This window comes from Zea mays, chromosome 2 (assembly GCF_902167145.1).
Source record: "Zea mays cultivar B73 chromosome 2, Zm-B73-REFERENCE-NAM-5.0, whole genome shotgun sequence".
Classification (NCBI taxonomy): domain Eukaryota; kingdom Viridiplantae; phylum Streptophyta; class Magnoliopsida; order Poales; family Poaceae; genus Zea; species Zea mays.
In genome coordinates, this window is record NC_050097.1 from 34,487,937 (window position 1) to 34,501,468 (window position 13,532).

General features: G+C 42.5%; 2 protein-coding genes and 1 non-coding gene across 3 annotated transcripts; 2 read left to right on the top strand and 1 right to left on the bottom strand.

The window, feature by feature from the left end:
• Positions 1–3,195: 3,195 nt before the first annotated feature.
• Positions 3,196–7,035, bottom strand: LOC111590824 (serine/arginine repetitive matrix protein 1-like). Its single transcript, XM_035965051.1, has 3 exons — positions 6,958–7,035; positions 5,992–6,451; positions 3,196–3,584 (listed from the first exon to the last, which is right to left on the bottom strand). Exons 1-3 carry the CDS (start codon positions 7,033–7,035, stop codon positions 3,523–3,525), a joined length of 600 nt encoding a protein of 199 aa, XP_035820944.1. The 3' UTR covers positions 3,196–3,522.
• TRNAV-CAC (transfer RNA valine (anticodon CAC)) lies at positions 4,186–4,259 on the top strand. Its single transcript has one exon. It is a non-coding gene; the product is annotated as a tRNA-Val (tRNA).
• Positions 7,036–12,391: 5,356 nt separating the features above from the next.
• On the top strand, positions 12,392–13,219 carry LOC100277137 (uncharacterized). Its single transcript, NM_001150791.2, has one exon. It carries the CDS (start codon positions 12,465–12,467, stop codon positions 13,044–13,046), a length of 582 nt encoding a protein of 193 aa, NP_001144263.2. The 5' UTR covers positions 12,392–12,464; the 3' UTR covers positions 13,047–13,219.
• The last annotated feature ends 313 nt before the right edge of the window (positions 13,220–13,532 follow it).

Below are 13,532 nucleotides of genomic sequence, written 5' to 3' on the forward strand. Positions count from 1 at the left end.
ATCCTTGTGTCACACTCCTTATTTGCTCGAGATTTGTTTTGCACCCTCTCTAGCGGACTCATTTTTATTTCTAACGCTAACCCGGCTTGTAGTTGTGTTTATATTTGTAAATTTCAGTTTCGCCCTATTCACCCCCCCTCTAGGCAACTATCAGCGACCGCAACCACGGCAGCGAACTGGGTCGCGACAGTCATGAACCCGGTGGTCCGCGGTGAGGCAGCGAAAATAGCGGGAGGGGGCGGGTGGGAGGCGGAAGGGGTGGCGGGGGCGGTAAGGGGGAGCTTTGGCGGGAGAGAGCATCGCGTTTAAAAAGGGTTTGCAGCTCCCAGGGGAAGCGGCTGTCGCGATACGAGCGACAGTCAGGACGGGAGGGGGCAGCAAAGAGGGGGCAGGTGAGACAGGACGTGTAATTCCTCCACTGTCGGAGACCGCAGCGCTGTCAGACAAAAACGTATCCCTGGAGATCTCGCAGTGTCCGGCCACAGTAGAGGGGATGGGCGACAATGACGCGGGCACAGGGCGGGGGGTGGTTGGGCTGCATTGAAGACACCATCGTCAACCTCAGAAGACCTCGCGAGGCAGGCAACCGCGAGCACCACCGAACCCAGGGAGTGGTGCGGGATGAGCACAGATGAAGCTAAGACAAGAGGACCCCCAGTCACAATGACGTTCGCAATGTTCTGACTGGCAACCGAAACCCTGAACACCCATGGACGCATGCACACGACACTGAGGCGATCCGGATACACTGAGAGAAGGTAGTTCGCCGCGTTTCGGACGAAGTGGGTGTTGTAGTGGGGAAGAAGAGACGATGGGGTCAACCAGAGATGAGCCAGGTTTTGAGGGCTAACCGAACCTGGGGTGGCGGTGGAGTGGAAGTTGGCGAGGAGCCATCCCTGCATGCGGGCACCTAGGCGGAGGAGTGCCCCTGAACCTAGCGGCACAGCACCGGCGCGCGAAGCTCCAGTGGGTGGTATAGCGCGGGGCGTGAGGCCGGGGTGGGTGGACGGGGGGCAGGTGGTGGTGGCCGGTGGTCGGTGGCCGGCGTCGGGCGGCTCCGAGCTGGAGTCGCCTCCGCGGTCGCAAGGTGCGCTCGTGGAGCTGCTAGCCATCCGTGTAGATATATAATTAAGCGTTCGAAGTTGGTTTTTCATAATTGATAACGATGATCATTTAATGACAAATTGATCTAAAGCAAAACCTAAACCCTAACGTCAGTGGTGGTTACTGAATATAAAATCTAAGCATCTTCATACCCTCTGAACGCGCCCCCTAACAGCCTTCAAGACATTACACGAGAGTAGCTTGAAAGATTTCGGATGCTAACTTGTTTTGATTATTATTGTTGACTCTGATGAATTTTAGACCTCAAACCAAAGCCATTATTTAGATTATGAAATTAGATTTTCATCTATACATGGATTATAAAAAATGGAGTTTATACACATCTTGAGTGTCCATTTTACTGCAGGCAATGTAGACTTGAACTTGAGTTGGACTAGGCTTCCGATCAGTAGCGAATACAAGCCCTGGATCATCCGGTTTGTGGCACGAGGCATGGCCCATGCACATCTAGTTAGTTTTATTGTATTTAGACTAAAATATATTCAAAGTTCAATAGATCCAATAGACTGTTCTAGGACATGATGGGATTAGGGTTGGCAATGGGTCGGATTCGGGTCGGATAGAGCAAAAATCCACCCGCGGTCATACCTTTGAGGCCTATCTAAACCCGCCCGCGATCGCACCCACGGGTGCAATTTCAAACCCACATCCAAACCCATTGGGTTTCGAGTCACCCATGAGTTTTTACTCATTGTACACTTTTAAATAATAATTCAACTATAAGCAATTAAATACCAGCAATAATTAAATTATATCTATGGATTTAAAGCTTTGTTGAGAAGCAACAAACACTTCATGAATCATTAACCAAATTACTTATTCAAAATAATTACTATTATATCTTAATCATTATTGAGCAAAATAATGAATATACCAAATTTCGGATCGGATGTGGGTCACCCGGAAGTTGAAATAGAAACAGGCACCCACACCCGCGAAACTTTAGGTCGGGTATAGATTCACCCGCGGGTCAAAACCTTTACCCATTCATGCATCCATCGGGTCAGGTACCCAGGTTTCGGGTTTGCTGGTTAAATTGTCATTCCTAGATGGGATCCTAGATCTGTCACCGCTTCCGGCTGGTTTTAAACGTCATGGTTGGACTCTCACCTTTCTCCAAATATTTCGTGACCCCCTCCAATGTTACCAAGACAATATTATTAGATAGTAATATATTTTTAAAACTATAAAAATCGCTTAGGAGTGCACTTAACTTTTAATTTAATTGTCGTGTTTGAGGTTAAGTTATTAAACCTTATCTATACTTACTTAATCTATAAGAACGTAATGTTGGCACCTGGTGATACCAGATCTTCACCTTCTGTCAAGTCTTCACCCTCCGTTACCACACCGTGCAAAAAATACTACAAAACGAGTACTCGAACTCACACACCTTCTTGATCCAAATATTTAGGGGTAAACATCAAACCACACATACCTTAGTGTTTATAAATAAACAATAATTATATTTGAATAAATATCTCAATGCCTATTTATCTATACTTACTTTATTAATAACCTAATGTGGGCACCTGGTGCTACCACAGCTTCACCCTCCACGTTGACACTCTGGCCCGCCCCACGCGCTTCGACTGGTTCTCCCGTCCCCCTCTAAGCTACTGCCCTGTGGACACGCTGACACTCTAGGCCCGTCCCTCGCTCTCTGCCTGTTCTCCCACCCCTCTCTCAGCTACTGCTCTATGCATCCCAGCACTTCTCCTGCCCCTCTCTCAGCTACTACCCTGTGCATCCCAGCACCCACACAGCCAGCTACTGCGCCTGCTCAGCACCCGACCCCACCCACGCAGCTATCACACCGTACAAAAAAAAGTGCAAAGCAAGCACTCAAACCCACACCCTAGCTGAGAAAATTTGGGGCTAACCATCAGACCACACGTACCTTAATGTTTAGAAATAAATAATGATTATATTTGAATAAATATCTTAATACTTATTAATATGATATATAAAAACTGTAGCAAATCACGAGCAACTGGCTAGTATCAATGAGTGCACCCAAAGGCTTTTGTCAGCAAGGTTGCAAACTGACTATTTATGAGTTTCAAGGAATAAAATAGAACAACATCCTACTAAAATTTTATGTTAAGACAACGGCATACACTGAAGGTTATCTTAAGAGGCCAGCGCAAACCAAAACTAACATCCAAAATCTACCACTGAAACTGAGAACAACAACTGAACCACACATGTACAAGCCTCGGCTTAAACCTCAAACCACTGCCACATACAGCTAGCTAATCCACGCCAGTGGCATCTGGCAACTCGATATCGGGGATGAAAAACAAAATGCTACTTGCGTCTGGAAAAGCTAACTCCTCCCAACCTTCCTCTCTTTTGTTTCATCACTTTGCATCTTCAGAAAAGCCCTAGACATGTTCATTCGTCTTGTGGATGGAAATATGAAACAGCACCGTTGCCTGATCTGTCCTTGTGTAAACCTAAGAGATAAATGGACATGCCAGGCAAATGACCTCAGTAGGAGATCTAACTAATTTGTTTTCCAAAACAAACATTATTCGTTGGTTTCCAAAAGGCCTAGCAATGGCAACAAAGCCTAACCATGTAAAACTGCTTTCTGGTTTACTGTCAGCTCTAACCACAATCGACGCAAGGCTTCAAAATAGACATTAACCAGCCGAAGCATTAAGTGGCAAAAATATTCATCTTCCTCACAAGTTGTCAATTTATTCTTCTCAAGAGTTAGCTCAGATCAGCTGGATTATTACTCCACGTGTAGTCTGAAAATTTCTCTAAGTTAATGGTTATGATTAGATGAAACATGTCAGTATTTCTAGTCCCCGACCCACAAACTTATGTTTTGAAGCTTAATATATTGAGACTTTACCTAAGCTTTTTATCATGCTGATGCATAGAACTCCATAGTAACAAGATCCTCCATTTGAACCTCTCCAAATTTAACATCACAGAGAATTCTCCAGATTCCCTCGGAGAAAGGCAAACAGTTCAAAGCTTAACTATTGAGATTGGAGGTGATGCAAAGCGTTCCAATAACTAACCATATTTACATCTAGCACAATTGTCTGGGTGGTGTAGTTGGTTATCACGTTAGTCTCACACATTAAAGGTCCCCAGTTCGAACCTGGGCTCAGACAATGTTTACCCATTTTTTTTATTGTTCAGTCATCTCTTTTTTTTCACATCTTATAATTTGTTTTTGTTCAGTCATCACCTTTGTTCTTTTCTTTCTTGTTCAGTCATCACTTCTGTTCTTTTCTTGACATCTAGTAGTATTTGTTTTTGTTCAGTCATCACCTTTGTTCTTTTGTTTCTTTTTTGTTCCTGTACTGTACAGTATTTATCAGTCATCGTTTACCCAATTTTTTTGTGTTCAGTCATCACTTTTGTTGTTTTGTTCACATCTAGTAGTATTTGTTTTTGTTCAGTCATTACCTTTGTTCTTTTCTTTCTTTATTTTTGTTCAGTCATCACTTCTGTTCTTTTGTTGACATCTAGTAGTATTTGTTTTTGTTCGGTCACCACTCACCACCTTTGTTCTTTTGTTTCTTTTTGTTCCTGTTCTGTACAGTATTTATTAGTCATCACTTCTGTTCTTTTGTTTCTGGAAGCGCAATATTTTTTTTCATTCCCGTTTTGGGCCTCATTAGGTCATCACTTCTATGAGCTCAGTAAGCGGGTCCGAATTTTTTGTTTTTTAGCCATTTTTGTCACAAGAATTTACACTTAGACCTTGGAAAATTTATTTCCCGTTTTGGACCCGATACTCGGCGCCGAGGTAACACAGCTCGGCGCCATAGGCTATAGCGCGGAGCTCTTACGTGGCGCTGGCAGCTCCCGGCGGCTAGGGCTGGCGTGGCGTCGACGCGGTGCCGATACGGCCTCGTAGCTCGGCGCCACAGATCTTGGCGCCGAGCTACGAAGGCCTATAAAACGGCCGCGCGGCTGGTCGAGAAGAGCTCATCTCCCCTCAATTCAAAACTTCGTCAAAGTTGCTCTATTCAAAGTTTCGAGTTGGAATACTTCGTAGACCAAGGTATGGAGTCTCACTGATTCGTTTTGTATATTGGGTTGTGATTTTTTGATTATTAGTTTCCATTGTTGCTCCTAGAATATATAGTATAGTTAATATGATGACTACATTTGATTTGATAGTTTGTGAAATCCGATTATAAAGTCTATTAGGTACATGTGTTAATTATAATCGTTTCTTAGATGAAAGACATGTACCGGGAGGCATTGTGGCAGAAGAGAGGTCGTCCTCGGGAGTTATATCCGGACGTATCTAGTAAGGATGCTCATGATCCTTCTAAACTTCCTGTGCCTAACTGTGACTGTGACAAACTGGCTTGGGTATGTCAATCCAAACATCCAGACACGGCTGCTCGTTGTTTCTACCTTTGTGGCGGTTTTAACGTACGTAACTTATGACTTGTGACTTAATATTGTTTACTAGATGTGTAATAATGATTCGTTCCATTGTTTTAGGAGCACACTGAGGTGTTTTTTCCAGTGGATCGACGGTTATGATAAATTTGACCCTCGATATCTTCTTTTCGCTAATTGGTTGTGTGGAAGGACTAGTCATGAGCGTTTTAAGCGTTGGGTACCACCTCCCCCAAATCCTCCACCAATGACGGATGCGGAGAAGGAGGTAGCAACAGAAAGAAAAATGGACTTGCCGCCTCGATGCGATTGCGGAGATCGTGCTGTCATCGACGAGGAATATGTGCTAACTCAATACTAAAATACTAAACACTAAACTAAGTAAATACTAACTAAATGCTAACCACTAACTAACCACTGACTACTAAACTAAGTAAAACCCTGCTAAAAATGCTAACTAATTTCTAAATAAAACCGCCTTACCTTGCGATGGCGTTACGTGGGAGACGACGACGGTCTGGCGAACAGGCGGGTAGAGCGCGGGAGGAGGAGCTCGGCCGCGGGGGAGGGGCTTGGGCCGCAGGTTTTTAGGAGCTCGGGCGGGACGGGGCAGATGGAGGAGGAGCTCGGCCGCGGGGAGGAGGAGCCCGGGCGGCGGCGGCGCGAGCTCGGCGGCCTCTTGACCGCGGGGAGGAGGACCGCGGCGGCGGGGAGGGGGAGAGCGGCGGCGGCGCGACTGGACAGAGGGAGGAGACCGGGATGGGGCAGAGGGAGGAGCTTGGCCGCGGGTGGATGAACGCCGGCGGATGCAGCAACGATGGAAGCGGGCGGCGCGCGCGGCGGTGCGTGCTCGGCGGTGGCGATGAGTGAGAGATAGAATGGAGAAAGAGAAACTGGGACTATGGCAAAATCCTAACTCGGCGCCAAGATCTATGGCGCCGAGCTAGGGACGCCACGTCGGAGCCACGTCAGCGCCACGGAGCCAGCGAGGTAGGTTCCTCGGCGCCATAGTCTATGGCACCGAGATGTGTTAGCTCGGCGCCATAGGCTATGGCGCCGAGCTAAGGGTCCAAATTAGGAAATAATAAGTCTTCCAGGAGTCTAAGTGTAAATTTTTGTCACAAACAAAGCTAAAAACCAAAAAAAATCGGTAAGCGGGTCTGGTAGTTCAAAACAAATGATGTCGTGTAACTTTGTTGCACAACATGTTACATGGAATCCCTCAACTGATCGACTGCCACTATGTGATATCGGGAAGCTAATACCTAACGTATTTATTTTAGGAAAAAACATTTAATAAAATAGTTTTGCATAGTAAGATGTGAGACAAAGGATTAGGACCAGTATTTTCAGCATCATCCGCCATCTAAATATTCTAAAACACATGGGTTTCCTTGCAAAACAGCAAGGCCACATCAACTCAGAAATCTCGATCGTTGGATCGTCAACCGATAAATCTTCATCATTGGATGGAGGCTCAACAATCATATGACGATACTCCAGAGTCTTCTGGTATCGGCAGCCCATGGAAGAGTAAAAGCCAATAAAGAACTCTAGAAAAGGGCGCCTCAGATCCAGACCTCAGATCCATATCTCTAATCCTCTCTGCTTCGGTGAGATCCTTCGCTAGATAAGGAAAACCCCAGAGTAGGAGCTACAGATCTCCAAAATCTCCATTCTCAGTCTGCATCGGCGAGTTCCTTCGTAACCCCTCTGCTCCCTTGCTCCCGTCATTGTTTTGGACCAGCTTAAAAGTCCTCTTGTATATATGGTTTTTTCAGCCAAAAAATAGTCTAAAATACATTTCAGCCCAAAAATATGGTCCAAAAGACCTCCTGCTTGCAGCGATTGAGTCTGGTGTTGGCGGGCTCCCTCATTCGCTCGTTTTAAATGGTACTACTCTGCTCTTAATATTTATTGTCCGCTAGTTTATTTTTTAAACTAAAGCACGACAAATAAAAACCAGAGTAGTACATCATTATATTTGTAGAGTGGCCTGGGACGTTAATTTTAGAGAGCTCCGCCACTACTAACAGAAACACGAAAATTTCTTGCAGGCAATCAAGAACAAAGAACCAGATCAATCGATTCCATCAATAGTTATATCAAGGTAAATACACTCTTTCTATCTATCTTATTTTAATAATCATGTGCTTATTTTCTCTATTATTTCATAAATTCCATATCTAATACGATCCCACTTCACCGAATCTCAAAATTGGGCAGACCATCCAATAGAAAACGTAAAATATCAAGTATTAGTATAAATAAAGAACAAGCTTTAGAAAATAGATATAAAAGAAGAAACCTCAATATCTAAAAAAAATGCATATTTAGCAATTCCACAAGGAATAGTTTATCTATCACCTGAATATATACAACACCTGAAAGAAACATATATTGAAAGATCATACTTTGGAATGGCAAACTATACATGTAAATACTGTAGTGCCATATTTTGGTCTCAAGAGAGTCTCAAACGTGCATCAAATTACAAAGACAAAGAATTAGTTTATACAAATTGTTGAAAACAAGGCAAGATTGTCATTCCAGCATTTAAAGCACCACCTGAATTTTTACCAAATCTTCTAAAATATAATGGAGATAATCGTTCTAAGAATTTTCTTAATAAAATCAGACAATACAATAGTCTTTTTTGCATTTACTTCCATGAGTGCTAACATAGACAAATCAATAAATCGTGGACAAGGACCATATATATTTTGTATTAATGGTCAAGTCCATCCTCGTATTGGATGTCTACTACCAACACACAATAATAGACCAAAATTTGTCGAATTATATATATATATATGACACCGAGAATGAAATTTCAAATAGAATAGGTGCCTTACAAGAGGATGAAAATGACATAGATGACATTGACCCAACAATAGTTAAAGGCTTAATGGAAATGTTGGATACACACAACCCTTTGGTACAAAAATTCCGTTTCGCTCGAGATTTAATTAAAGAAAATAATGTTATAGACATCAACATTTGTATAATTGGAGCTAACAAAGGTGACCCTATTCAGTATGAAATGTCTACCGTTGATGATCTTGCAATGTTAATTGTAGGAGAGTTAACATTAGAAAACTACAAACATGATATTATAATTTATAAAAAGGATCATGGTCGACAAGAAATATCTATCTTACATCCTGCACTTCTAGCATTACAATACCCATTACTATTTCCGTATGGTGAAAGAGGTTACCAACTTGGTATATATTACCATGATACAAACAATGAGAAAAAGAAAAAAGGACGAAAGTAACAATGCATGAATTTTTCAAATATCACATGCATTTTAGACTAGATCAACCAAATCCATATTTATGTTATGGACGATTATCAAAGCAAGTAATAGTCGATTGTCGAACTTTAGAAGATGAAGATAGATTACGATTTATTGCTAAGAATCAAAATAAATTACAGATAGAATATTTACAAGGATTAGCCGATGCAGTAGAAAAAAGGCGTAGTACAAGGCGATCAAATTGGAAAGAAAGTAATTTTACCATCAAGCCACACAGGTTGTAAACGATATATGATTCAAAACTACCATGACAGAATTTGCCTTATGTTGAGTATATGGACCACCAGATCTATTTATAACTTTCACATGTAATCCTAAATGGCCAGAAATTGAATCCATGTTATTAGAAGGTCAAAAACCAAATGATATTATGTACAATATTAAATGATATAAAATAAGGAATTATATTTGGACCAGTCAATGCGATATTATACTCAATAGAATTTCAAAAACGAGGTTTACCGCATGTGCATATCTTAGTGTGGCTAGATAAAAGAAATATCGATATAACTATTGATATAATTAATCGTTTTATCTCTGCTGAAATACCAAGTTCAAAGGAAGATCCATTGGGATATGCACCTGTAGCTGAAAATATGATACATGGACCATGTGATGTGGTGGCATGAATCCAAAATGCACCTGTATGAAAAATGAGAAATGCTCAAAATTTTATCCAAAAGAATTTCAAGAAGAAACTACATTCGATCAAAATGTCTTCACATTGTATAGACGTCGAGATACTGGTATTTATATTAAAAAGGGTGAGTATAATTTAGATAATAGATGGGTTGTCCCACATAGCATATACTTACTCAAAAAAATATCAAGCTCATATAAATGTAGAATATTGCAATAAAAGTAGAATTCTTAAATATTTATGAAAATGTGTAAACAAAGGTCCTGACAAAGCTAGAATAGTTTTTCAGCAAATAAAAAAGGGAAACTATACGTTTATATATGAAAACAATGAAGATAATGAAATACAACAATATTTAGAATGTAGGTACATATGTGAACTAGATGCGATTTGGAGATTACTTGGCTTCTAAATACACTATCATTTTCCTTCTGTGGAACGTCTACCTGTTCATCTACCACTCATGAATAACATTATATATAAAGAAAACATTGAACTTAAACACATATTAGAAAATCCAAAAACACAAAAAAAATTGTTCACATGTAAATTAGACGATCAAATCAATCTCACTTTTGTTACAGAATTGCAACACCAAATCTGATACTTTCAATGTTTTATATATATTCTATTGCAATGATGACGCAACACACATATATTCAGGAGTTCAAAGGTCATTTGGTATTATGGAAATTTAATAGTCAAGAAGCATAAACAGTAAATTAGATCTCCATTCTTTTCTACCTTATAATGTTGCATAATTATAACTCTTAAATTCTAATTAAATGTGTTATATCCTATCTCACTTCTTATTTTGACTTACAAATCAACACATGTCATGAAGACCACTTTTGAGCAACGATCGTATGCCTTTTCTTTTGGGCAGATTTATCATAACTCTTTTGGAACCACTGAAGAATAGAGTTGTTAATAAATCATCAATATTTTATTGTAAAACACAGTACTGCTTGCTATCAGGTTGCTAACAATGGAGTGTCTGTAATATTTTGGAAGAACAGAGAAATCAATGTGTGCTATCACTCTTACTATATGCTCAAACACTATCAATGTATAAACCCCTTGATGTATATAGTGGGTTTTTTTAAAGAGTGATATACTTAGTAGCTTTTGCTTAATCACTGGGACTATTATCTATCACTCCCAACTTCGACAACAAAACTCTTTTGCAATATACATAGCTACATACTATATATTCAAGTAGCTACCAATATAAAAACCAGTCTTTTGTAATATACATAGCTACTTACTATATATTCAAGTAGCTACCAATATAAAACCCCTGATGTTATATACCGTAACTAAAAATATAAATTACACCAAAAAATTACAATAGAAATAAAAAGTGTGCGCGACAACGCCGCGCAAAATTCTAGTCTACTCTACTCCCTACGAGAGCGGGCTGTAAAAAATTCCACTTGAGTTGTCATAAATGTGGCCTTAGACCTTGTTTGGCTTGGCTCCGGCTCCACTGATTTGGGCTCCAACTCCAAACTCCAGCTGAAGCCCACTCTAGCTGGAGTTAGAGCTGTCTGGAAGGGGTGTTTAGCTAGCTGGGTATTCTTAGTTCCAGAAAAGTGAATTTATAGGTTGTATTGACATTGTTGCTCTTGGTTGATTGAGTGCGCTTTAATATGATTGTGATACATTTTTTTAGCAAAATATTTTTGTACAACTATTTTTTCATGAATATGAAATAAAATGTTATTTGACAGAAGTTTATAATATAAAATATGACATGTCCATAGACTAGAACCGAATAGCTCATAGTATAAAATGTTCATTATTTTTTTCTAGTTCCACGAAAAGGCAATAGATGTAGCCAAACTATCATGAAATGCACACATGGTCACAAAGCTTAATTCCGAAGTCGATCCATGAGACACTGCATACTTGTATCTTTCTAGGATAGTATGAACAAAATGTGGATCACTGTCAAAATTAGCAAAATCCTCATCCTCACTCGCATGTTCGCGAATGAAGTTATGAAGAACCATGGTGGCAGCAACAATCTTTTTTTGTGTGAGCATGGAATAGCTCGATGTCATATAAATGATTTGCCATTTCATGTTCAATACCCAAACGAGCGCTTTATGACATTACAAATAGACGAGTGCACTCGATTGAACTTCTCTTTAGGAGTACTTCGTAAGGGAACATGAGAGAGAGGCGTAAGGGAACATGGCACGGTAAAAAAAGATCGAATCTTTTTTATGTGTAAAATGGCATTGGTGTGTAATTTTCATACAAGTCCACGTCTTTATTCACTTTGAAGAGTTTTGGAGCTGTGAAATAGTTACTCCACCAAAATGAACAAGAGCTCGAGGAACTCCATGGAATTAAGGTGCTCCAAAAAAAGATAGAGTTGAGTTGTTTGGCTGGCTCCACTCAACTCCACCATAGAGTTTGAAGTTGGAGCTATGCCAAACAAGGTCTTGATCTTCGTTGATGTGTTCATCTCAAATAATTACGCAAGTAATTTGGATAACTGAGAGCGATGGTAATTATTACCATATGCAAATTAAATAGGCTAATTACATGGGTTTCCTTTTTGATAAATTAGCAACGAGGGTTCTCTTTACCTTATTATTAAGAAAATGAGGAACCTAGGATTGTGCGATCGGAAGAGTGGCTTCTCTTTTCCGAATTCTGAACCGGGTCCACGAGAAGCTGTAGAAGCAACGGGAAGATCCCTGCTGCGTGGCATCGCGACTCGCGGCCGACACGCGGGCCCGGGGCGCTCCAGTCCACTCCACGCCAAGCCAGCCTTTGCCGCGCGCCAAACTAGCCGTTGCGCGCGTCGCCTTGCCAGTTGCCCCTCGTCCCCGTCTCCTCCTCAAACGGTCGAATCCAATGCATGCCGCAACCTCCATTTAAACATCTCCCCCACGCCGTTCCTCCGCACCACACTCCACTGCTCTCCTCCACTCCACTGCCTCCCATCCCTGCTGCTCCCTCTCCCATCCCGGTTCCATCATGGGCGGCCTCTCGGTGATCGCACCGCCCGCGCGGGACTCGGCTTCCCCGCAGCACCGGCGCGCGCGCCGCGCGTTCCTCGTGTCCAACTATCTCATCCTGGGCTGCGCCTCCGGGTGCGGCTTCCTCACGCTCTCGCTCCGCCTGGCCCCCTCCGTCGACGGCTTCCTCCTCATCCTGCTGCACGCGCTCACGGTGGCCGCCGCCGTGGCCGGGTGCGCCGTCATCGCGGCGCCGGACCCTCCGCGCGGCCGCTGCTACACCGTCCACATGTCCGCCACCGTCGTCGTCTCCATCCTGCAGGGCGCCGCCGCCGTGCTCGCCTTCTCCCGCACGTCGGAGTTCCTCTCCGACGGCCTCAAGTCGTACGTCCGCGAGGAGGACGGTGCCGTCATCCTCCGCATGGTCGGCGGCCTCGGCGTCGGCATCTTCTGCCTCGAGTGGGTCGCGCTCGCGCTCGCCTTCGTGCTCAGGTACTACGTCTACGTCGACAGGGAGTGCGGCGGCAACCCCATGCGCCGCAGCGCCAAGGTCGGCGGCGAGGACGGCGCCGGCACCTGGCCCTGGCCCTTCCAGGTCTGAAGTGGACCATGAGTTTTTGGAAGGGAAATCAAGCGTCGAGTGTTATAGAACTATGTGGGGGGACGGGATGCACAATGTTGTGATTCGTTTATTTGTTTATTATGTGGTTTTGTAATGTCATATTTGTAACGCTGTTATATTTATATAATTATATATGTGAAATTTGCACTGTATTGCGATCGAGCAGTTTGAATTCTGACGAGATCTGAACTAAAACAACGAGTACTCACCGTTAAGCAGCCTGAATCTCTGTCGAGATTTGAGTGGCTTATTTGATCTGACCGTTCGGGCTGCGTCATGTTGTTATCACCTGGAACTGGAATGTGGCACACCGAAGATACCTGCAATTTTAATTTGGGAGACGGGGGAGCCAGCATCTAGGGAAGCGAATACGCTGTTACACAGGGCCTTTTTGTTTTCAGTGAGCTCCCAAACATTGCAATTTAGTCGTATGCTCCAACCTCTTTTGTCAAAATTTTCAATAAA

What these genes read in the sequence shown, in the direction of transcription:
- LOC111590824 (XM_035965051.1), bottom strand. Translation starts at nt 7,035, where the DNA reads ATGGGCTGCCGATACCAGAAGACTCTGGAGTATCGTCATATGATTGTT. An exon ending in CCAATGATGAAGATTTATCG is followed by an intron (nt 6,452 to 6,957) that starts GTTGACGATCCA and finishes TGGCGTCCCTAG; the next exon opens with CTCGGCGCCATAGATCTTGG. An exon ending in CCACGTAACGCCATCGCAAG is followed by an intron (nt 3,585 to 5,991) that starts GTAAGGCGGTTT and finishes TTTATCTCTTAG; the next exon opens with GTTTACACAAGGACAGATCA.
- LOC100277137 (NM_001150791.2), top strand. Translation starts at nt 12,465, where the DNA reads ATGGGCGGCCTCTCGGTGATCGCACCGCCCGCGCGGGACTCGGCTTCC.